Genomic DNA, 25,670 nt, shown 5'->3' on the forward strand with positions numbered 1-25,670 from the left:
ACGATATCGAGAAAAAAATGTCCCTTATATATTTTATATGTTTATCATTTATAATTTCATACGTACATTAAACGCGTGTACACCTATGCACATTATATTAGTGTATTACTATACATAGTACGCGTGGCTGCAGTATATTTATGTATTATAATAATATAATGCGTGTGCGTACCTATACATTCGATCGTAAAAAGGCTTGTAATGATTATTATTGTCACCGAGTGGTTGTAAATTATCTATCTCGCTTTTCGTATATACCTACCTAAACGTAATATTATGTACACGCACATAATATTACAAAATCGTTATTATTATCGATGTATATTTTAGCTAGGCGGTAATTTTTATAAAACGCTGACACCGTCGTAAAAAAAAACAAAAGTCTGCTCGTAAACCATCCGCTTTACACACCATCATATTATGATCGTATATGTCGTCCGTCATCATAATAATATACATTATTGTGCCTGGATACGATGTGATGGCATAATATGATGGCGGTAAGGGTGGTGCAGTGTGTACGGAGGAAAAAATACGAGGAACGAGCGTTGACAAAAACCAAATAAAAACCTGACAATATATAATAAAAAAAAAAACACGTATTATAATACTAATAATAGGTAGGTATAGACTATAAATCAGTAGATGGATACTCACAGTTTTAGGTGTAGGAAGACGACCATGAAGAGGGCGCCGATGGCAGCGGACAGCAACGACACCAGGACCAATATCATGGGCCACGTCACCTCGGCAATGGGAACTGTCAACATACCTGTCAAAACACGACAATGATGATTATATATTTTTATACACGTGTCGGGTGATAATAATAATAATATAATAATCACGCTATTATTTATTGGATTATAAACCGTAGGTACGAAACAAATACATACAATATAATATATTAGGTAGTACGCGATCTATTATATGATGGCGGCATACTATTCATATTATATATATTTATAAATAATATAATATAAAAGATACACAATAAAATATAGGTATATTATCGTATACATACAATAACGCGGGCAATGTTTGGTAACCACCACCGCGAAGTCCGGCGGGCGGGGCACGACAAAAATATTAATAATAATAATACCTATACAGCCATACCTAATATGCGCGAGATGATGGCTCGATTATTACACGGAGTAACGTCTTCATTTTGGATTTTTTTTTTCACAACAACACCGTAATACATAATACAACAACACGACACCTATAATAGTATAATATCATTGTCACACCTCTGCCGCCGTGTCGTGGGAACGAGACTGTGAAAAATGTGTAATTTCGTTTTGGTCGGCATTTTATTACTATTATTACTATTATTATTATTTATCACGTCAACGCCGCCATCGTCGCACCCGCATCAGATTCGAGTGGCGCGTATCTTCTCCGGTCGACGTTTTGTTTAATTTTTCTTTTTATTTGTCATTCGACGAATCTTCCCGCTTTGTATGACATTATTATGCTCTGCGCGTACAAAATTATACGCATACGTACACACCAAAACACTGGCGGGAAAACGCTGACGGTTTGATTGAGTTCGTATGACATGTCGTCGAGTATAATATTATTATTATTATTATTATTATATAGCAGTAGTCGGGTTACAGCAATAAGGCAGTCGATCGCAGGCGGTGAAACCACTATTATACGACACCGCCACCGTTACCACTACTACCCTCTGACAGCCGACGACAGGCGACAGTGACGTCGTTCGGGTTTCATCTGCGACGCGTTCCAAACGAATATTTTATTTCTATCGTTGTCCGTTGACGTAGGTATATTATTATATAATAGCATGGCCGTATGAATTTTTGATCGTTTAACAGTGTTCACAGAGATTCACAGATTTAGCGGCCGCGTGACAATAATAAATAATACATTTAAGAGGTTTATTGTAATATTGTATAAGATTCAATTTAAAAAAAATTATCCATACACGGGATTTGAATCTCTATCTTTAAATATATGGTCGTTTGAAAAACTTCAAAGATTTATATCCCTAAACATATTACATACTATACAGTGTACACAACTTATTTATATTAAATTTTAAATTTAATTAAAACATGTTATACTGCATCTGTATATTGTATACCTATATATATATAGGTACCAAGTTCATAACTTTATAGTGCAGTTTTGTTAGTGAGATTACCGCTGGTTTCGGCCTTTCGGGTAAAGTTTAAGAGCTATATAAGATTTCACTTTTATAAACAAAATGGTTATATTGTTTACATTGTAAGACGGTTTAAAATATAATACTATTTGAAACAAATAATAATTATATCGTCCAAAATGAGTAGTAAACACTGTATTATACATACGTTTATACATATATATATATATGGTACAAATTCACCCATATATATAAGGGTGTGTTATAATTGATTAGACAAAAATAACAAAGACATTTAAGATCCTCGATTAATTTAAATTCAATTAAGGAAACGAAAATATAATCATTATTTATATAACACAATAATATTATGTAAACAAAATAATGATTGAAGGATAACTTGAGTTTACCGAGACGCAAATGGTTGTTAAGAGATATTTTTATTTTACAGTTTAGGAAGCTGCAATTGGTGTACTAAAATCAGCGAAGTTAAATCATAGAATAATATTGAATAAAAAAACCCTGCGATGTTATTTACATTAAATAATAACAGTATTTGCGTATACATATACTAAGTGATTCAAAAAATTATTATCAAATAGCATTGCACGCAAATTCTAATTATCGTACCTCCTATTAATTTCGCACGCAACTCGGATATATCTACATTATTAATTTTCCTCACACGCAATTCGGTTGTTTTGATTTTTAATTCGTTTCTGGCGAAAGTAATTCGGAAACACCGGTTAAATACCGTGTTGATTGGACGCCGCGTCATACATTACGTATAGTAAAATAATTCACACACGTTTCGTGATAATATAGTTAGCCCTCGAATATGACCTCATATTCATAATATAGATGTATTTTATTAACATGGGTGTCCATCCTCAAAAATATGTATATTACGTAGTCACAGATTCCACCTAATTTAATTAGAATTATACAATTTTTGTTAAACTTGCAAAAATAAAAATGATGAATTAATAATCTACAAGATCTTAGACAAACGTTACATTGATTTTTATTTTTATAGCGTATAGTTAATTGAGATATAATGTAATGTAATAAAATGTAAAAAAAATGTAATGTAATGTAATATCGCATGATGAAGTAATGTTTGTAACGCATTTGTATTTCTTTGGATGATAATTTAACTGTTGGTACCTATATATTATATTCACGACAGAGAAATGAAAAATTAAATTTCCATCAATACGAATATTATTATATGTATATCGTTTATCGAGTTATAAGCGCGACACGTTATCATCACAAAGATAAACCTATATCTGAAATTCGACAACGTGACCTATAAAATTAAAAAATTGTTTTCTGCAAACTTATTACTATAATTGCAAAATTATTAATTAACGGTTAAATATTATAATGATTAGGATTATTTTGGTATATTGTATTGAACGTGTTTTGAATTTGCAGATAAAATCGAAATTATTAATTATAATATTATGTTAGATAGATAATTTATTCTATTTTATTATCCTATTATAATTTCTGCGAGAAAAAATCGTGATTTATTTTAATTGGGCTGTATATAATTTTTTAATTATCAAAACAAAAAATGTCCACGCTCACAATAGTGATACAATATTATTTAATTATTGTTTACGTGCGTATGGTTATAAAATGTATACAGTAGATTATTTTATTTTCACTCATTAATTATTTCAGGAATAAAAATTTTATAGTTGGCACTACCTTGTTTATTACTTACACGCGATAGGTAGGTGCATTTCAGCTAAAAAATAACGCGTCACGAATGTATTTTAACAAGTTAATTTGAACATAACCAGTTTTTCCTAAACGAACGTTTTAATTAATAAAAATATTGTCTTATACGGGACTATGGGAGTACCTATTTATAATATAATAACTTATTATTATTAATAAGCATAATACCAAATTCTACTACAATTTTGGATTATATATATTATTATTATTCTTCTTTATTAATTATAGATAGTCTATGAGATAAACAATTACATTATAACATAATATACATAGTATGCACCTATATTATAATATTATATATGCTCACAAATGAAAAACGCCAACACAGAAATCGCCATTTGGTAGATTGCGTTGCGGCGAACAATAAATATAATCGAACAACGCTTACGATAATAATATAATAACATTAATTTCGAATTTATAGGTAATTCATCTGCAAATGTAGTTTTTTCGCTCGCGGAGGTGAGATAGTTGATGATAAGTATATAAAAACTGACACGGAATAACAACTTGATTATAGTGTAAATCGTTTTGAAAATATATATATTGACCGGTATACACTTTTAAAAAAATAATATATTATGATAATAATAATAAGACAAGCGCGCAATGAAAACTCGGTGGAATAAATCATGTTTTTCGCCGGACCGCATCCGTCGCAAGCCGCCGCGTTGTAAAACGTATAAATATATATTATATATATATATAGTATAATTTTTTTTTCGAAATCCTATTTGCCAAAACGAATTGTACACCGGCGTGTATTAACGCAGTGCACATATATTATATAGGTACGATGAATGGTCTACGTGATGAGACACCCACGCACAGTCATAAATCTGAGTAACAAATTCGAATATTTGACGTGCCAGCGTGATAAAAAAAAAAAAAAATAATAATAAGAATGTGAAAAAAATAAGACGCTGATGGCCAACCGACAATACGTGCATATTGACGAGCGAAATTTTTACAAAAAAAAATTTCTCAAAAAATTTTCAGATAGCTTCGCTGAGACATTCTTCGTCGCATGTTTGTCGAACCACGCGCGCTTATACTGCAACATATTAAATAAATTTATTATGTACAATATAGGTACGGCGTAATATTCTTGATCCGAAGACGATCGGCGGCAGAGTGGATTTATGTGTTCGGCCGTAGTGTTGTTATTATTATTATATTATCATTATAATATACGTTTACGATTTTTGTCGGGTTCGCCAGTAAATCTCAACTGGTTTCACAGAGCGGGTTACTAATCACCCTGGTTGACTAATTAGCGACTTGACAAGTTACTCAGTATTATAAAAGTGCCTATAATACACATATATGTATATAATAGGTGTACGGCGGCGGATAACCGGTTGCAGGCTGCTCCAGTGTTTAGTGTTTATATTCTCTTCTCATTTTAATTTTATTGACTTGTAAAATGAGAAAGTGCAGCGGCCGCGGATAAGCGCGACAGCCTAAATGACAATATGTATAGTGTTTTTATTCCGTCTATATTAGGATTCCGTAAAACGTGTCGCCCGCGTACACAACGCCATCATAATATTATATAAGTAGGTACACGGGTCAGGTACCTAAAATTCACAATCGTCTAATCGTCGTGACCGCATAAAATATAATGTAGTCTTCTTCGTCTCAACGTCTGTCATCCGAGACTGCGCGGGCCACGTGGCGCGCGAACGACGACATGATAATTATAATATTATAAATTATAATGCACCTACGAGTTACGGCTATCGTGCCGCAACGATTTGGGCCATTTTCTGTCGACCGTCCAAAACGGACATTTATATTTATATACGAGGATGACATGCGTGAAGCACTCCGTATATCCTATACCTATAGTTATCGAAAGCGATTATTTTTCACTAATCACAAAACACGCAATATTACATAAGAGTTTAAAATTAATGCAATATAAAATGTACATTGTACATTCTACTCAAATTTAAATTTTTTATAAACTGCTCACCACGGGATACTGAAATGTAAGAAGAATTTTGAAATACAAAGCGAGGCATTGTTTTTAAGCTCTATATATAGTCTATATAATATAGTTATAACTGTTATAAGATATGCAGGGACTCTTGGATTTCGTACTAACGTTTGATGCAGCACTCACATCCCCATATTATGTAAAAACTGAAGATAATACTCTCTCTCGAGGGGCCAATTCTTGTTATTGGTGTGATAATAAACGCGACTGCTCACTGTGAAATGTTAGAGAAGTTACGTTGTGTGATTGAAATCAAATACCATAGGGTGTTGATAATATTCAGTGTGTTTGTCATCTCCATGACAACACCCACCCCCACACAACTCGGGCAACGTTTAAATTACAAGAACAAAAGTATTATAATAATTGTACATATATTATGATATGATAGGCTTAAATAACTGGGAAACTTTTCGGTCGAATTTCGATTAAGTTGCATCAAAGTGTGCTTGACTTTGCACAGAAGAATACGGGTTCCTATTTGAAGAAAAAAATTATCATTTCACAATTCAAAATTAAAAAAGTTTTGTATCATTATGAGATAAAAAAGGAGATGGGAGATGCTTGGCGAATCAGCCTGTGTATACGACTGACGACGCAATGCGGTTACTATATGTAGGTATATATATAATATGAATATTTTTAAACAATAAATTCACACAACTAAAGGTATGCGTTTTTTGGGAAATCTAACAAAATACGCAGACAAGCCTGCAATGCTACGTACACCTATATAGTATATACACACCCGAATACCACCGTGTACGCTACAATGAATGTTATTATACGATTAGAGATACGATCAGCACAGGCACCAACAAAATCGTATTGTTATTGCGACTAAACGTGATTTGTATCGACGTCTTTCAATAGACATTTATTGTTATTATTATTATACGCAAAAAATTGCTGTTATACTTTTTGTAAATGCATCTACATTCTACATTCTACAGGGTGTCTCATTAGTCGTTGTTTATTTCAAAGAATATTTATTCTCGCGTACCCATGCAATATATACTGCCCAAGTCCAGTCATCAATTACACGATCACACAAATATGCTGCATTCCTCTATTCGGTTCTTGCTTAAATCTTAAAATTTACGACGTACATATTATTGTTTGAACACTCAATGAAAAAAAGTAATTATATTTTCAAAATGCTAAAACGAATTATAAAATACATCTATATGCGTATACCTATCAAACAATATTCGATATCTCAGATTTTGAAGGTAAACTAAAACACATCTTGAATATAATTAACAATAAGAATTAATGATTTGAGCATGCAGAGTGGTGAAGTAATGATGTTGAGACACCTGTGCAAATGTATGTATATACATAATATTATTACCGATGAACGTTTCGATTACGTTCGCCTGCAGATCGTGATCATGTTATTATTATTATAACTATTACTATTGGTGTTCCGCCAATCTATATCGACGCGTATAATATAAAGCTTATATAGAACATATATATATATATATACTACACGTTGGACCGTAGGAGTTGTCAGCGACAATGACGGCGAATGATTTTCTGTATCTGTTACTCTCTCGCTCTCTTTCTCTCTCCGACAGATTTACATGTAATAACACGACGACGGTGGTTGTATACTGTGTACCTAATACCTATACATGTATGTATAATGTGTGATGTGCTCGCGTTGGCTTATATATTTTGATGATTACACCCGGTCAGCACACGTACACGGCCAGGCTACTTTCAAAACGAATTAAAAATGTAATTTATTTGCTGACACTCGTTGAAGGCTGTGGAATCGTTCGGCCGTTATACCGAACGCACACACGTACACAAGTCCCGGGATGTCGGGGAGACGGTTAATATTTATAAATATATAATATATATCATGATTCATGATGTATCCGTATATATACAGAGAAAAAATTGCACCAAAGTTCATCAACCGAGGTTTTTTAGCTGCACGCTAAAATCCGATAAACTCGTATATTATACTTATTATAACTAGGTAACTGCCGAAATTTAAATCGTTAACGTACTCTTGTTTATAGATACCTATATAATAAAATGATGTATGACGTTGACGTGTTTGTTTTCATTTCTAGTTCTTTCACGGCCATAGCACGATAATAATAATGTGATAATTACCAAGTTGATAAATATATTATAATTATGTATGATACAGGTGCCTTTATACGTTGTACGTCGATCGCTGTCGACTCGAAATAGTCGAAATTCATTGCTTTTATAATTTAATTAAAACATAGCGTGTATTTGTTCACTATACTTACCATACGATTATGAATATATATAGTGATTTAAAATTAACAGGGGATTTCTGAGACGGATTAACGATCTTAACTGATGTGAATAAAAACTTTGTTTTAGAACTTTATCAGCCTTCCCGACGGAATATAATTAGTCTACTACAACTGCCGCATCATCCTTGTGTACAATAGTTTCTTATTTTAAATTATCATCCAAGGAATTAAAAATAAACAAATGATTTCACGACAGGCTACTGTCATCTTAAAATTTTTAAAGTATTTAATTAAATGATAAAATATAAATGTTTAAAAGTTTCAATTAACGTTGACGAAATGACGAATGCCAATTAAATGTTCCGGTTGAAGCGTATTAAAATCATATGCTCCAAAAACAATTATCGTGGTTATAATAAAATAATATTAATATGCTAAAATATTACTGTTATATACACTATATATAGTAGGTATATACGCTAAATTATAATATATACATAAACCGATAAGCTCGCCACGTTCATGCAAACAGTTATGCAATTATTTAAGTCCTAAACTATGTTTAATGTTTACGATTATTTGGACTCAGTAATTTATAAATTTACATATTTGATTGGAATAATCGATAATCGCAAATATGCCTAGACGAAATTGCACTCGATTTAATTTGATATAAAATACGCTGCTAAATGAAGCTAGCGTTGAATATTTTTGCATAATTATTAATTTACTTTGGAAAGATATTTGTATCGACACCATAAAATGTCTACGTAGCCTATAGGTAATTCTTGCACCCAATAATAAACCAGAATTTTTTTTAATTAATCCCGCGCTTTTAATAATATGTCGACTGCTGGAAAAGCAATTATATGTTGGTACCTGCTGGGAACTATTATCATACAGTTATGTATTCAGTATGTTTTGTATGTAATCTAAAGTACAAAAACATTATAATTGTCTGATTTGAAGTACACAATTACTGCACACACACAAAAAAATGGAAGTTTATAAGTTTATTTTTTCTTAAAATTCAATTCCGACGCCATTGCTGCTGCCTGCATATGATTATATTATATAATATATATGTATCTAACACAAGTAACACGTAAGTTATTCCACTTGGTGTAATTTTGAGTTTTTATACTTTTCACACGCGTACAAAGTAAAATATAAAATAATATTTTGTAGGACGCAAAAAATGTCAGATTAATGATTGAAAAGACTAAAAGGATCGACAATCAGATTTAAACACAGGTGAAAATTAAATATTGATTTAAAGACTTTTAGAAATTAATAAAATGTTAATAAAACGACTTCATAAGTTAGACGTATTTATAATGTTTAGTTTATATATAGTTTGTGTGTTTACTTAAAACGTATATATTTTCATGTTCCAATAATCGCATGTAATTAGAGGATGAAAGGGGTGTGTCGAAAAAATAAATATTGTGTCACTATCTTAAAGTATTGAAAAGCACTTATTACAAATCACACGTGTTATAAAATATGTTTTATACGCGTGTTTTGTTTTTCCAGTGATTATCACAGTCTATAATCACGTTAACTCGTATACTCATTATATGTATATATATACGATTCTGGTACGTATGTAACTACCAGCCGTTAAGGCAGCAACGAGGTATGAAACACTTCTTGAATTTCGTTGACAATTTATACGTGTCCATATTCGATGACCTTTTGTGTGTTTTGTATTTGTTTTTATTTTTATTCAAACAATGTTCGAGTCGTTTTATTTTTTTTTTCGGCAGTATATAGACTCGGAGAAGACCGTAAATTATAATATTTCCGAAGCCGGTTTTTCATCACCGCCACTGCCGCCGTCGTTTGTGTGATCTCTAACGAGCTCTCCTCGAGGATTCGGGTTTTACGCACAGGGAGACACTTGTTTCCACTCGTTTTACTCGCTTATTTTTATTCATTTTTTCCCATACGGCTTCAATGAACTGCTGCAGGTAAACCAATACACACGAGATTTTGGAGAGCACCACAGTATGTCATCTTGTTTGTACAGTTGAAAAGGTTTTCGGACCGTAAATATTGGCGGTAAGCACAACACGCACACAACGGAATTCAGCTGCTGCGTTTACATCTCAGGTGAGTTTCAAATTACCGTCATTTCTCGTTGACGGAGAATAAAAACGAGATCGACAAAAAATCGTTCACGGATAAGAGAAAAAACTGCCGTCATCACCATCAGCATGCGGTATATTTTTTTCACGCACGCGTATATAGAGTCTTCCACGAATAATTAATATTCATATTTCTTTTTTTATCTACTTAAAACGATGTTCGGTAACTTATGTAAAATATTATAATCTTTGTAAAAATCATCTTTCTGGCTACGTAATAATTTGATGTCCACCGAATTACAATTAAAATTTTTTTTTTTGTAAGCCAGTAGATTTGTAGATATCTGAATATATTATAATACGATTGTGCAGTGCTGACAGGGTCATATATAATAATAAAGTCATGTGACATTGATAATGTTCCCGTCGGATTTTCCGAGTGAAATGCGCGGCGCCGATGACGAATCGGAATCGATCTCATCACGGGATTGGATATATACCTTGATCGACGGCCGCATTTTCTCATCGCGCGGACCACGTAATCGCCACCGTCATCGTCTTCCTCGCCATAGTAATAATAATAATGATAACGTTATGCACTGACGCAAGTGTAAAAAAAAATGACATCCTTTTTTCGGGTCTTTGTTCCAGAGCTGTTCGCGCCATACAAAACACATCCCGCGCCCATAAGACCCGAGGCTATTATATAGGTACCTATAGACACTAGACAGTGTACATAATACTTCTCTTCTCCATATGTATAACTAACACTGCTGATATATATTTTAATTAAATGTCATGGATCCACACACACACACACACACATTAATACTCACGCAGACACACGAACCCGTCTCTGTCGGCTATCCATAATTATACCTGTCAAAGATATTGTATCAACTGATAGCTAAATTAAAAATACGTTCGTTGGTTATTTTTTTTTTTCGTAGCCTCTCTCCCTCACATCACCCACCACCCCCGACCACTCCCCGCCGGTCTATAGTCGTCCGCGTGCATATAACGAACATGACGTGGAGATGTATTACAAGCATATATATACATACACATAGTTGGTATATAATACGTACGTGTATTATTGGGTGTACCTATACCTATATGTATAATATGTTTAGATCCGACGCCGCCATCATCGTTGCTGCAGCGTTCCGGGGGGAACGTGATATTTTCGCCCATGTTGGTGATAAGAACCCATTCATTACGATCGTTTCCGAACCGTCATTATCCAATCCAGGAGCGGGTCCGGTTTTGAGAGCGACGGATAAAAAAAAAATAAAATAATAATAACCATCCGTAAGGACGAACGCTGGCAGTACACCTGCAGTATATAATAAGGTGCGCGCGAACCACGCGTATATATAATATAATAACACGGGGTTACACCTCTTTCCGGCGGCTCTGATTGTAACAACTCATTTTGTCGTCGGTGTTAAACGTCTGCGGTGCATAACATACACAAATCATAAGCTCCTTTGGGCTGTGTCGGCATATATTATTTAGGTATGTATATATATATACGTGATACGTATAACGCCATTCTGGTTTTCGGCAAACAAAAAAATTACTCAACAGACGCGATATTATAGATATACAAATATATAATAATATATTATACGTACATTGTATATATATATATATATGTATATGTATGTATCGCGGGAGACGTGTTAAAATTGACGTGATTAATGTTTTCCTCTTTAACACTCACCTCGTCCCCGTGCGGTATACTTATTATAGTTTGCTGCAGTATGTGTGTGCGCGTGTGTGTCGTGTATGAGTGCACCCTGTAATCGGGAGCAAGACCAGAGAGATATATATTATAGTGGTCTGGTTTTTATGCCAAAATCCAGGTTTTCTGCGTGATTCTCGCCACGCCGCATACACACTAAAATAACTATATAATAAAGCAGTCAGATATTCCCAAACGTCCGGATTCATGTGTTGTATTTGTATATATATATATATATATATATATATATATACAACTATATAAAGCATTAGCGTTTCGATGTACGACTTGTAGGTTCCGGCTGTGTTATGATAACGTCGTGCGATTTCCAGAAACAAAAAATCCACCGTAGCCAAACTCCCAAACTGTCTCAAACATTGAGTGAAACACGTAAAATATGTTAAATGTACATTATATTATATTCCTGCGGCTAATGCACGTCGATAGAACAGAACATTTAAACTATAACGCAACTGTGTGTAGGTATATAGGGATATTAATATATTGGTATACTTACATTAATAATAGTAATAACTGCTGTTGGCAGCTATATCAAAAGTCGCATAACATTTTATTTAATGCAAATGAAAATGATAATTTATTTAAATATCCGACGAAATTGAGATATAAAATCGAAAATCTAGTCGTTATTTCAAATAAAATAAACATTAAATTTGAATCCATAAGAATTACTTACACGAGATGTTTCTTGTGTTTCCACATAATCGATATTAATGGACAGAGGTCTAGCGCGTGTTTATGTATATTTATATATATATATATTATATTATATTACATTCGCGCGCTGTAAATTTTTACCGTAGTACCTAATATTATACAGAATTTCATTGCTCCCAAAGTTTTTAAACGTGTGCCACACTGATTCCTTTATTATTATATTAGGTATATACTCCGTAGGGACTAAGTATTATCGTGTATATAGTTAAATCTATTATATCGTTGTAATCTGTTCTCCCTACGTGTTTCTAATGCGTCCGTCGAAGTATAATAATATGAAATAATAATATAAGAACAAGTTTATGGTAGTTGAATACAAATTACTCGGATGCAACTTCTGCAGGTAGTCGAATATAATATACGTATAGAGATAGACGTTTCGATCGTCGTCGACATCCGAAATGTTTTCGTTTCGGAAATTTGTACGCGAGTGGGTTTGACCAGTGTATGTTTATTTTTTCAACACGGAAATTTAATTATTTCGTTTGCGGTTGTCGTCGTGTGGGCCGAGACATACGAAAAATACTCGTAAAATAGTCTGTGGTGCACTGCAAACGATATAATACCCCGACGTGTATGTATAATATATAACATGCATGTTCGATAATATATACTATTGAATTTTAACGAGATTCCAATCGCTGGACTACCCAAAAAAAACATACAGAACTTACTCATTACCGTGTTTACAAATTTGCCACCATGAAGCAAATTTTATGTAGATATCTATCATAAATACATTAATAGAATAGGTAACTTATTTTTCTATCCCCAATAATTAACCACTCAAAGCGACTACCTTCCTCTCCTATATTTGACATCTACTCCACTGAATCCACCGTACTGGGCTTAAAATGAAAAATTTTCGTAGAAACTTATTATAATGATTATAATTGTACAATATATCATTAAATCTATTGGTTATCGGACTATGTCGATAGTGAATAATTGTAAGTATATACTTATAGATACGTCTCACGAATATTTGTATTTAAGTCTGTATAATTTATTATTATAAACTGTTCATTACACCACAATTTTTTGACATATTTGGTGGTGTTATTATTATTATTGTATTATATTATGGCGTGCATCAGTGTATGGGAATAGCTTTCAGCAGAATACCTCCCGTTGTCGGTCGGTCGGACGTTCGTATAATAATATCGTGTCGGTTGCAATCAGTGTTCTACAGTCAGGACTCTCTCCGAGGCGGCAGTATATTGTCCGCATACGGCACCTATATACACACTTGCTTTCAGCTGTATACTGTCTGTTTTATATATACGCACTAAACTTCGACGTCGACTAGAAAGTCATTAGGCCGGTGATTTGTTGCCGTTTTAATGGCACGTGTCGATGGAATGCAAAATCGCTCAAGCCGCGAACGAGATCACGTATACGAACAAAAGCACCGTTGAATGAAGCCATTAGTTTAGTATATAACTCTCTATGTATGCGTGTGAGTATTACGTTTAGACATCCACCACTGCTGCAGTTAATCGCGTATGTATATATCATAATATATATATATATATATATATGCGTGTGTACACGGAGGCACGCAAAGAGCTCGCTAAATCGTTTTCTGTGCATTGTTTCGACAGTATATTATTATAGTGTATGAAAAGGTAGGTATATATTGATAGTTACTATTGCACTCAAGCAATGATCCTTCGTTGTCTAAATTTAAATTATTCTTTGTTATGTCCGGCGTGGTTAAGTCTCATTAAACGTCTTCATCTATAGATATAATCATATTAAGCAGATACAGGTATAATAAGTAGGTACTTATTAAAGCCATGCCACGTTTTTATAAGCTCAATTACCAATTTTTTTATATTTTAAATTTAACAGAAAATACGCAATCTGTATTACCTATTATAGTTACTACTTTTTTTAAAACAAGAGTATAGGTATAAGTATAGGCGAAATGAGAAATTTTTACATAACTTAAATTATTTGAATTAAAGAAGCCATCCAATATGTTATATATATATTGATATTATTTTAAATATTCTTATATATTATAATAAATTAAAATTATTAATATACCAACCACTGATTTGCTAATGGGACGTGATGAAAGAATTCTTATGCTTATTAAAAATTTGAAATCCCACGAAAATGTGTCAAGTTCTAATAAGTAGGTATACACGAAATATATACACCAAAATTTCATTCAATGTATAAGTTGTTAACATTCAATATTGGTTTATTATTATGGGAATTTTAAAGTAATAGAACACGGATATAAAGAAAACACAATAAAATGTGTTCATAATCTTAAAAATATTTATGTACAACATAATATGTATATAAATAAAGGTATCTATAATACCATAGAACTTTATTGAGAGCGATGAATCCGAATTCCAAAGAAAATTTATATTACACGTCTAATTAGCCATTTTAACTGCCGTTGACTTTGGTGCGGAAATGTTATTATTATCATCTAAAAATATCCAAATAGAGCGGTCCTCTACTTAAGATGACGTCGAGAGGGCAAACATAATGAAAACTTTGGTGATACGAGCCAATTGTCATCGTTTAATTTATCGAAATTGGATCGCGGCCAACGAGCAATTTCCTGTTGGGCGTATATCCCTTAAACGTATATTTCTGTACGGCTAGGCCCGGCTGAAAACTATTTCAGATGCGAACGGCGGTGCCGAGAGAGATGGATAGACGGAGGCGGAGAGAAATAAAAGTAGATAAATAAATAAAACATTCGTGATTTGGACGTCGTCGTTAAAGAGGAGGTGCTCGCCCGAGCTGTAGAAACGACACGAACGCGGGGCATATAATAATGTGCGGAACGCAAGGCGAAATCTTACTATATTATTTCGATCGCAATCAGACGCGTGAAAACGAAAATCATTACCGGACGACTGTACAGTGTACACTCGAATCATCGCCCGTGAACGAAGTGTTTGGGTGGAGGGAGGGGAGACAAGAGTCTCAGTCGGTGGTCATATAGTGATGGGGGTGGGGGATATCTACGATATACAATTTATAAGTATATATTATATATTTATATACACGACAGCCCGGTTAAAACAAAACAAAAAAACGTTAAAATAATACAATGAGCGGCACAATAGCCGTTTAAAACACTCACCGTTGTCAGTGCCGTCTAGAGGTTGTAGGGCCCATGTGCACAGGTCGCAAGTGGTCAGGCCGTCCGAATAAGGGGGCTCCAGGAACGGTGGACGGGGAGGCGGCGGGGGAAACTTCCACAGGTCCTCCTCGGTCCACCACTGATAATCGTCTTCTTCCTACACACGCACAAAATACCAAAAAACAAAAGGTCAATTTATCATGATTTTATAACAACGAAAAATTTAAGCGCGCGCACTGCAGCACCGTAGTCCCATTGTTTGGGTTTAACACGTTGCGGTTTCGTGTTTATCGTTTCGTTTTATTTTTTTTTTCTTCTCTTTAGCCTACGCACTTATGCTAAGTCGGCGGATCCCGCGAACGTGCATAAACTGATATACAAGATATATTATACATTTTTGTAAGTAATATATATATAATTTATATATATATATATATATATAGGTATTAGGTACATACACACAGCAGAACTCGGCGAGACCCCGGAGGGCACGTATAAATAAAATTGTCGAAATGACTATTTAGAAAACGAGCGACGCGTTTCTTATTAAATAATAGTATAAATGTATAATGTAAGCGGTGGCATTTAAATCATCGTCATTTCACCATAGGTACAACATGCTATGTATAATACTATCGCGAGTGTGAAACACTGCACCTTTTCCACCTCCACTGATGCTCAGTGAACGCCGCACGAATGTATGTATAATAATAACTATATAATATGAAAATATATAATACATATTTTTGTAATTCATTTTGTAATACACACCGCTGTAGGACATTGCAATTTAATAATAACTATAAATACTGAAAAGTCGATTTTTCCGTTAGACGATCTGACGGAAAATTGGACGTGTTTGCACTGATACAATATTATGATGATGTCCTTCAAACTATATAGGCTTTAGGTTTCTACCGTCGATTTTGTTGCGGTTCGAGGTCGAAATTAACGTGCATTTCCAGTGACATTATTTGCTTAGATTATGCGAAAAATCTATAACTATATAATACAACTTACAACTATTTCAATCAAACATAATTATACTCAACCAATTAATATAATACGTTGATAAAATTCGTAATAATAAACGAACTTCACAACTTTAGACAATGAACCAAACTCGGGCATACACAATAAAGAGTAAAGACTACCGGCAGATAACATACGAGTATTTACACACGATAGACAATGCTGAGTTCCTTCAAATCGTATCACATAATAATATGCAAGTATTACGATTTAGGGGCAGAGAGTGTTAAAATTAAAACATTATTAAAATAAAAATAATATGCGTTCCTTACGACAAACAGTGCGAGACAATATATACGTATACAAACTTATTATAAAAGCATATTATTACGACGGTGGTACAATCTCACTATATACATTATTATGTAGCTAGAGCTACGCGTCTTAAGACGGATCTCATTAAAAACATTAGAGCAAACACCGAGACATTTTTAATCAATTTTGACGGTTTTGTTAATTTATTACTATTATATACACATAGCAGGTATATATATATATATATATATATATATATAAGTATATAGTGTATGTACATTAAAACGCATTAAGTTTTAAACACATATAATTATAAACAGTGTATATATACCACGCTCTGTATTATTTTTGCGTCTTTAATATCGCATTACTAACAGCGATTCCGCCGAGTATATACCTATTACACAACACAATGAACGTCGGGTTAACATCCTACCTCATTTAAATACGTTGCGGATGGATTTCGGGTGTGCGCGTGTACATTAATTAATTAATAGAAACGGACGAAAAAACAAAATGGCGGTAATCGTACGGACACAAACAAATGATTCGATAAAACATTATTGTATTATAACATTAATATTACGAACGACGAGGTTCCCCGGGCCACAACGGCCGCGGCCATTCGCACGTGTTCGCGGGAATTATCAGGTTAGATGAGTAAAATAGCTTACATATTACACTTACAAGTACGAATTATCAATTTAAACGCACGTGACCGTTTGCGGGATTAATATATGCGATAATATACCGATAAATAATTTATATTACATTAAGATTTATACGCATGTTTTTCCGAACGAAGGTAAAATGACTAAAAGAGCGACGCTTTTTTATATATATTGTTGTGTCATGAAACTTTCAATTTGTACAAAACAATAACACAAATCATTGCCAGTACCTATATACTAGTTTAGCAGTCATAAAAAGGTTTGTTTTTGCTTTATTATGAGTATGTACAATTTTTTATTTAGTCATCGAAAAAATAAGAACAGCGCATAGTAGACAGCTAGAGTTCTCTTATTCGGTGTCAGACAGTATGTTTCAGTTGCAGGTTCAATCAAATTATAGTGTTCGTATACTAATTTTACAAATAATATTGGTTAAATTTTTGTTTTTCTAAGAAACTTTTTAAAATTACTTAATTATAATCCATGAGGAAAAATGTCTCGCAACGATTTCGTTTTTATTTTTTAATCCTCTTTGTCGAATAGACATAATATAATAATAGGACCTATATTGTGTATTATAACATAAATTACACTTGTATAAAACTGCAGTATGATGGTATACGCCGGCGTTATGATGATATATTGATATTCCGAGGTGGGATGGGGGGGGGGGGGGGAGAGAAAAATGTACAATATCGAAATACGTATCGGATCGCTATAATAATGTATAAGGATTATATGGTATTATTATTATATCGACGGTGGGAAGAAATTATCCGGTAAAGATGGAGGATGTACACTGCCACAACATCAACAACTACTATGACGGTAATAATAATAATATTATGATCGCCGCGAGTACCTATGTAGATAATAATGGCCGCGCGTTGTGATACATATAGGTATAAAATACATTTTCGAGACCAGTTCGTTACATATAAACGTCGTGCACGGATAATGCCTTTAATTGAGGGTAAGACACGATGAGGAGACGGTAAAAAAGAGAACGCCGCGACCGCAGCCAGGGGAAAGGGCCAGCTGCTAGTTGCTACAGTCGTCGATGTAATATAGGATAGCAGAGCTCGTAAAGTATACATATAGATGCATATAAATATACCTTATATAATATTTAGCGCGCGCGTGTGTGTGTGCTCACAAGCGCGCGGGAAACGCGACGTTGCGGTCCGTGTCACGCGATGAAAATGCTTGTTTCGAGTATGTATTATATATAGGTAGGTATATGTATTGTATGCACATAATATAATATAATATAATGTGTAAGCCGGTACCAATATTCCTATAAATGCCGGTAGCGTTTTCTGCGGCGGCGGCTCTCGTAAAGACCCCGACAAATATATAATATTATATATTATATTATACACTGTTCGGGGTTACGCTTCCGTAAACACTTCTCGGCGAGTATCGACGTGCATCTCTCTCGTATACACATTATTGTACGATTCGGTATTCACAGTGTATAATATATATATTATATACTATGTAACTAGCAGTGTATGTAATATTTATACATTATTTTATTATACATTATATTGTGCGCGGCGGAGCGCGTACCGTGGGGTATAAACACAGCGCACCAAACAAGTAATTATGCCGCCGCCGCAGCCGCAGTTCCTCACAATTTATATTGTGTTTGTGTAATCAACCCGATAAAAACGGATTTTCGGTGCGCGCTTCGCGGTCTGATGGTTTTTTAATGTCTTCATCGTTCTTCAATCCCCCTTCCCCAAGTCAGTGGAGCAGGCAGACGACCGGAGGCAGCCTTTTGTTTGGAGGTATAATATATATACTTACACGCGTAAAAAAATAAATAAAAACATAATATATATATACATACTATCTTAAGCCACCTTCACCCCCCCCCCCAACCAGCAACGGTCATCGTTCGGGAGGAGTGTGTGTGTACAAATATACACATATACACGCCCGCGCACGCTGTACACCAGTGGGGGGAGGGGGGGGGGAGATCATGCTCTTGCGCGGTTATATTAAACGAGAAAATTGGTGTTACAACGTTGAAAGGAACACGTAGGTATATAGCAATCTCAATAGACCGGCGGCGGGGCCATTCCACCACGAATTGTTGCAGCTGCACAAGAGGAGAAGAAGAAGAAGAATAACACAGAGTATCGGTTCGGCCCCAACCACCTCTACAATATTATATTATATTATTACGTATATATATATATATATATATATATATATATACAGTATACGTCCGAGATACGATATATTCTTCTCGTATGCTGCAGTCACGATTCGGCGCGCGGTAATGTCATCATTAACTACGTCGGTCCAGTGGTTCCCCTCAATCCTCATCGTACTGCGGTATAATAATATTATATAGACGTCTCTGTCATCGCATGATGCCATGATATTACATGGCATAGTAACATTTACCGACAGACATCGTGTGTTTATAATGTAATACAGGTATAATATTGTTGATATATGCACGTACCTCTGTAATAATATTACGAATACGATAATTTGGTGACGTATTTAAGTCACCGAACACCGTTCACACACGGACTGCACAGACGCGCGCACACTGAGGTATAACGGACCAATTAACCATCATCCAACGTGTATAATAAGTAAGCACAATATATATATATATATATATATATATGTATGTGTATAAATGTTATACGCATATAATGTATACACTCGTCACGCCGCCGGAGTCACGGGATGAGAGATCCGCCAATTAAAGAAGGTTTTTTTTTTTCAAACAATAATAAATTAAACGAGAGATAATAAAACGCGATTGTGCGAGCCAACGACTATATCGTATATATAATATATACACAATACATAATATATGTACGTGTACATATAATACCTGAGGAGTAAAAACAACCTACGAGGCGTGTACGCGGTCGAGGAAATTTCGTGAGATATATACCTTTCGTGTTACTATTATTTCGTTCAATAAATCACTTGTAATAGAGCTCGCAATCGAAGTAAATACACACGCGCGCGTACATAAGGCGCAATCAGTGGGCACCAAAGCACAAATATAGTGATTTATTCGACCGGTCATACCAGTGGTAGAAAAAAAAAATGAAATTATATATATACTCGTATATAGATGAAAAAACAAAATACAAGTCGTGTAGGCAATATTTTTCTGTGAACATTATTATATATACGTGCACTGTCACGCGACCTTGTTTCGCGGTCCTAACCGATTCTCTCTCGTTCTTCAACAAACAACGTTACGTACCTAAGTGTGTGTGTGTGAGCTCTGGACAGATTCAGAAGAAAAGAAGAAAAAACAAGTTCGATAATTTATATTGCTTGTAACCGGTGCACAGTGGGTTGGGAAAAAAATGTTTAAAAAAAATAAAATATTTGTATTTTTTATCAATTTTTTTTATTATTATTATATAACTATAACTGAAATGATTCCTTCATATTATATTAGTGAAAATAATATATGTAGATACTATTATGTATAGAGGTATCTTTAAATTAAATTTCGATAAATATTCAGAAGGTAAATTATCATACATGACAGATTTATCGTCAAACCTTTATCACTATTAGTTCGTATACTGTAATAGTACAGTATACACTGAAAAAAATAATACTTGTAACATTGACAAACGCGTTTTGTAAATAATTGACAAATCTAACATGTATTACGCTGACAATATTTTATCGTGGTGATACAATTATTGATAAATTAATAAAAAATTTGTCATATAATGTTGTTGTTTTTTTATCAACCTGACAAAAAGTTGAAAGTTTGATAAATCTTATTAAATCCAACCAACAAAATGTATTTATTATTTACAATATACATTTTTTTAAATTGATAATTTTTTCATCATTCTGACAGTAAATTGTACTTGAATGATAAAATCATATTGTATAAAATATATTTTTCAATTGACAAATTAATTTGTTTAGTGCAACAAACATATAAATCAGCTTTACAAAATATGATTATACTTTACCTAAATTCGTATCTCTGTCCACTAGGTATATATATGATATATGCCCACTTTATTTTTTATGAGAATTGTTGTTATAACTTATAATACGGTATTATTAATACCTACATTGGCTAAACATTGAATGTATTAATTACGTTTATTAGTTATTAAATAATTTATAGTGTTTTTAAATATTATATTTTATATTTTGTAATCCAGCATATTATTATACAATGTTACACAATTTAAAAAATGGTCAATTTTTGGTTTATGAACCATAAAAGTGAGGTAAGTTTGTTTTTGTATTCATTATTTCATTACGTAAGTATATTAAATACAAAATTAAACGTTACATGATATGCATTTAGCATTAATGCACGTATATTTTTCGCAGAATCAACGTGCCTATGTGTCTGTTAAAATTAGTTTGAAGCTTAATAATAATATGTTATAATATTAAATTCGGAAAAAAGCTCGATTGGTGATAATGGGAAATAATTTTCCATGAATGTGTGAGCGATTTAACGATGGGTAAATCACATTTCTCGTCAACTCTCATTGGGCCTTTACTGATTTTACGCCTGCAGAACAAACAAATAATAAGACGTGAACGTTCTTGATGATTATACATTTATTATTTATACAGTCTTGCATTAGTCGCAATCCGATTTTGGTGTTCAACGTAGCTTAAACGCTAGATACCATAATATTCTATTATTACATAAGAAAAATTAGCATTTATATTTTTCTCATATTGTATACAGACTTTGTATCTTACTGCAAGTGTTATACAAGCCATAAGGTAAGTTTATATTAGTTAGTTATAATTTACATGAATTAACCATAGTCCATAGCCCATAATAAGTATGTACAAGCATGTAGTTAACTTTTAGGCATTTTAAGGTTTATTTATATAAATATAGCTAATGTTGATCTTGAATTTTGAAAAATATACATATAAATTTCAAAATATAAAACAAAAAATTAATTATTTTAAACATAACATTATTATTAGGTAGCTATATAATTGAACCTATGCTATTTTTTTTTATTTAATATAAGATTAACTCATGTGTAGGTAGGTACAATACATAATTTAAAAACATTTTTCTAAATATTTATTTTATAAATAACCAATATTAAATTAAGTAATAAATTCACATTTAACTTATATTTATTATAAATATTTTTAAAAACTGGAGTACATATAAATATTTACCTAATACTTGATTAATTTAGAATATCATCCATACCCACCACACACACTTTTGTAGGCTTGTAGCTAATCACTAATTATGCAAGTTACTATTTTTAAAATGTGGAAAATATATAAATATTTTTTCAGGTTAAATTCCAATACTGCAGTACTGGCTGATTTTTCTTTTTTTTTTTACTTATTCTTACAATGATTTGTTTTATTTGTAAATCTAAATTTTCTAACTTGAAAAACCTGGTGGTCCATTTTAAAATATTTCACTTACTTAAGACAAATAGCACATATGAATGTGTTGAGGAATCTTGCCATCAGGCTTTCCAATGTTTAAATAGTTTTAAAAGGCACATTTCAACTAAACACATTTGTCATAATAATCCAATAGATAATGTTGAAAATTCTAATGCCAATAATTATAAAAATGTCAAAGAAAAATACCTTGATACACCCACATTAGATAGTCAGCCTAATTGCTCAACAAAAACATCTGAATGTTTTGATATAGATTCTGCTATTAATTCCTTATATAAATCAGCTATAACATTTATTATGAGTCTACACAATAATAATAACTTTACGGTCAAAGATGTTTTAAAAATACAAAATGGCATTATTGAAAATTTAACTAAACCGATGGCATTTATGCTTACAGAATTAAATAAAACCCAAGTTGAACATTCAGTCATAAAGTTAAAACTTAATAAACTTAGCTCAGTTTTTTCAAATCCTTTTCAACCTTGTAGTACCGAATATCGTCTAGAAAAATGGCTAGTTCAAAATCAATATGTTACTCATTTACAACAATTTACAATTAACAATGAAATTTGTAATGTTCAGCTCATGGGAGAAACAATTTATGATGAAAAGGCGACTAAAGGAGCTCTGTTACCCTTGAATGAACAATTTAAAAAATATTTAGAACATGGTGATAATTTGAATAGTTTTATTAATAAGCTCACCTTACTAAAAAATGACAATTCAAGTATCTCTCATTTTGTACAAGGGAATCTTTGGCGACAGAAAACATCCCAGTATGTTGGAAAATTAGTTTTTCCTTTTTTTTTGTACATGGATGATGTGGAAATAAACAATCCTTTAGGGTCTCATGCAATGTCCCAATCAATATCTGCAATTTACTATAGTTTTCCACTTGCGGAAAACAGTTCTCAACTCTCAAATATTTTCCTGGCTGCACTTATAAAAACCACTGATTATAAAAAATTTGGAAACGAACCATGCTTAACACATTTAATACAGGAAATAAATGTTCTTGAAAAAGAAGGAATAATAGTTACAACACCAAGCGGAGAGTTTCATGTGCATTTTATTCTAGGTTTAATATTGGGTGACAATTTAGGATTGAACACTATGCTTGATTTTAGTAAATCTTTCTCAGCAAACTACTACTGTCGTTTTTGCAAAGCTAGTAAATCTGAAGCTTTAGAGCTATTTATTGAAAATAAACAATTACTGCGCACAATTAACAATTATTCAAATGATATAAATACAAATGACTTTAGAAGTACTGGGATTTATCAAGAGTCTGTTTTAAATCAAATTTATAGTTTTCATGTTGTAACTAATTATTGTGTAGATGTCATGCATGACATATTTGAAGGGATATGCCATTACGATATCTGTCATGTAATTTTTTATTATACGCAAACTGTTAAATTATTTTCTTTGGAAAAATTAAATAATCGAAAAACCACATTTCACTATGGTCCAATAGAAGTTGGTAATATTTCACCCGAAATTACATTATTACATTTACAAAACAATCACTTAAAAATGTCTGCACGAGAAGTAATGACATTTATACATTTTTTTCCTCTGATGATAGGAGACTTAATTCCTGAAGATGATGAGGTATGGAATTTTGTAATTATTTTGTTAAAAATAGTTGAGTTATTATTGTCTTACAAATTTACAGAAAGCTCAATAATATATTTGGAACAGTTAATTAAAGACCATAATTTTTTATACAGCCAACTTTTTAATGATAGACTAAAGCCCAAACATCATTTTTTGATACACTACCCTAATATAATACGTGAATCAGGACCACCTCGACATTTTTGGTGTTTTCGTTTTGAAGGAAAACATAAGGAGATAAAAATGTATGCACGTTCAATAACATCAAGAAAAAATATAACACTAACACTTGCAAAAAAATTTCAAATTAAATTTGCCTATCTACTTATGCAGCCAAAAAAAGATGATTTGGTATTGAATTTTAAACACAAAATTAAAGAAAGTCAATTTGGCAAATTAATAAGTGATAAATATAAAATAACACCTAACCAGTATGAATGTTATAATAAAATTGAATACAAGGGCACTAATTACAAAGAAGGATACTACTTAACCAGGTTTATTTATGAAATGTGTCTATTTAAAATTATAGAAATAATAGTGATTAGTAACATTAAAATAATTATTTTGACCAAACAAATACAATTAAATGGTTTTCATTCTCACTTAGAAGCCTACGAAGTAGATTTCAATGAGCATATCATTTTAAATCCAGTTTTTAATGAAATAAATGACTTTAATGGACCACCAATAAATGTAGTTAATACTTCAATAGGCAAAAAAATGTTCAGAACAAAAGAGTATTTTATGTAATATACATCTTTATGAATATTATGTTTATTATTAGGTATAATATTTCAATAACTGATAGCTAATTTTTGTTTTTGTATAATAA

At 32.6% G+C, this 25,670-nt stretch overlaps 1 protein-coding gene across 2 annotated transcripts in view; it reads right to left on the bottom strand.

The window, feature by feature from the left end:
* LOC107171414 (uncharacterized) overlaps nucleotides 1-25,670 on the bottom strand; it is an 88,934-nt gene that overhangs the window by 23,654 nt on the left and 39,610 nt on the right. For both annotated transcript variants that reach the window (XM_089219290.1, XM_089219289.1), the window contains 2 exons: nucleotides 15,828-15,984; nucleotides 658-772 (listed from right to left, as the gene is read on the bottom strand). In XM_089219290.1, coding sequence (XP_089075416.1) covers nucleotides 658-772; nucleotides 15,828-15,984 — 272 coding nt within the window. The remainder of the gene's footprint in view (nucleotides 1-657; nucleotides 773-15,827; nucleotides 15,985-25,670) is intronic.

This window comes from Diuraphis noxia, unplaced genomic scaffold (genome assembly GCF_037042655.1).
Source record: "Diuraphis noxia isolate RWA-SAM2 unplaced genomic scaffold, SU_Dnox_SAM2 contig0002, whole genome shotgun sequence".
NCBI classification, from domain to species: domain Eukaryota; kingdom Metazoa; phylum Arthropoda; class Insecta; order Hemiptera; family Aphididae; genus Diuraphis; species Diuraphis noxia.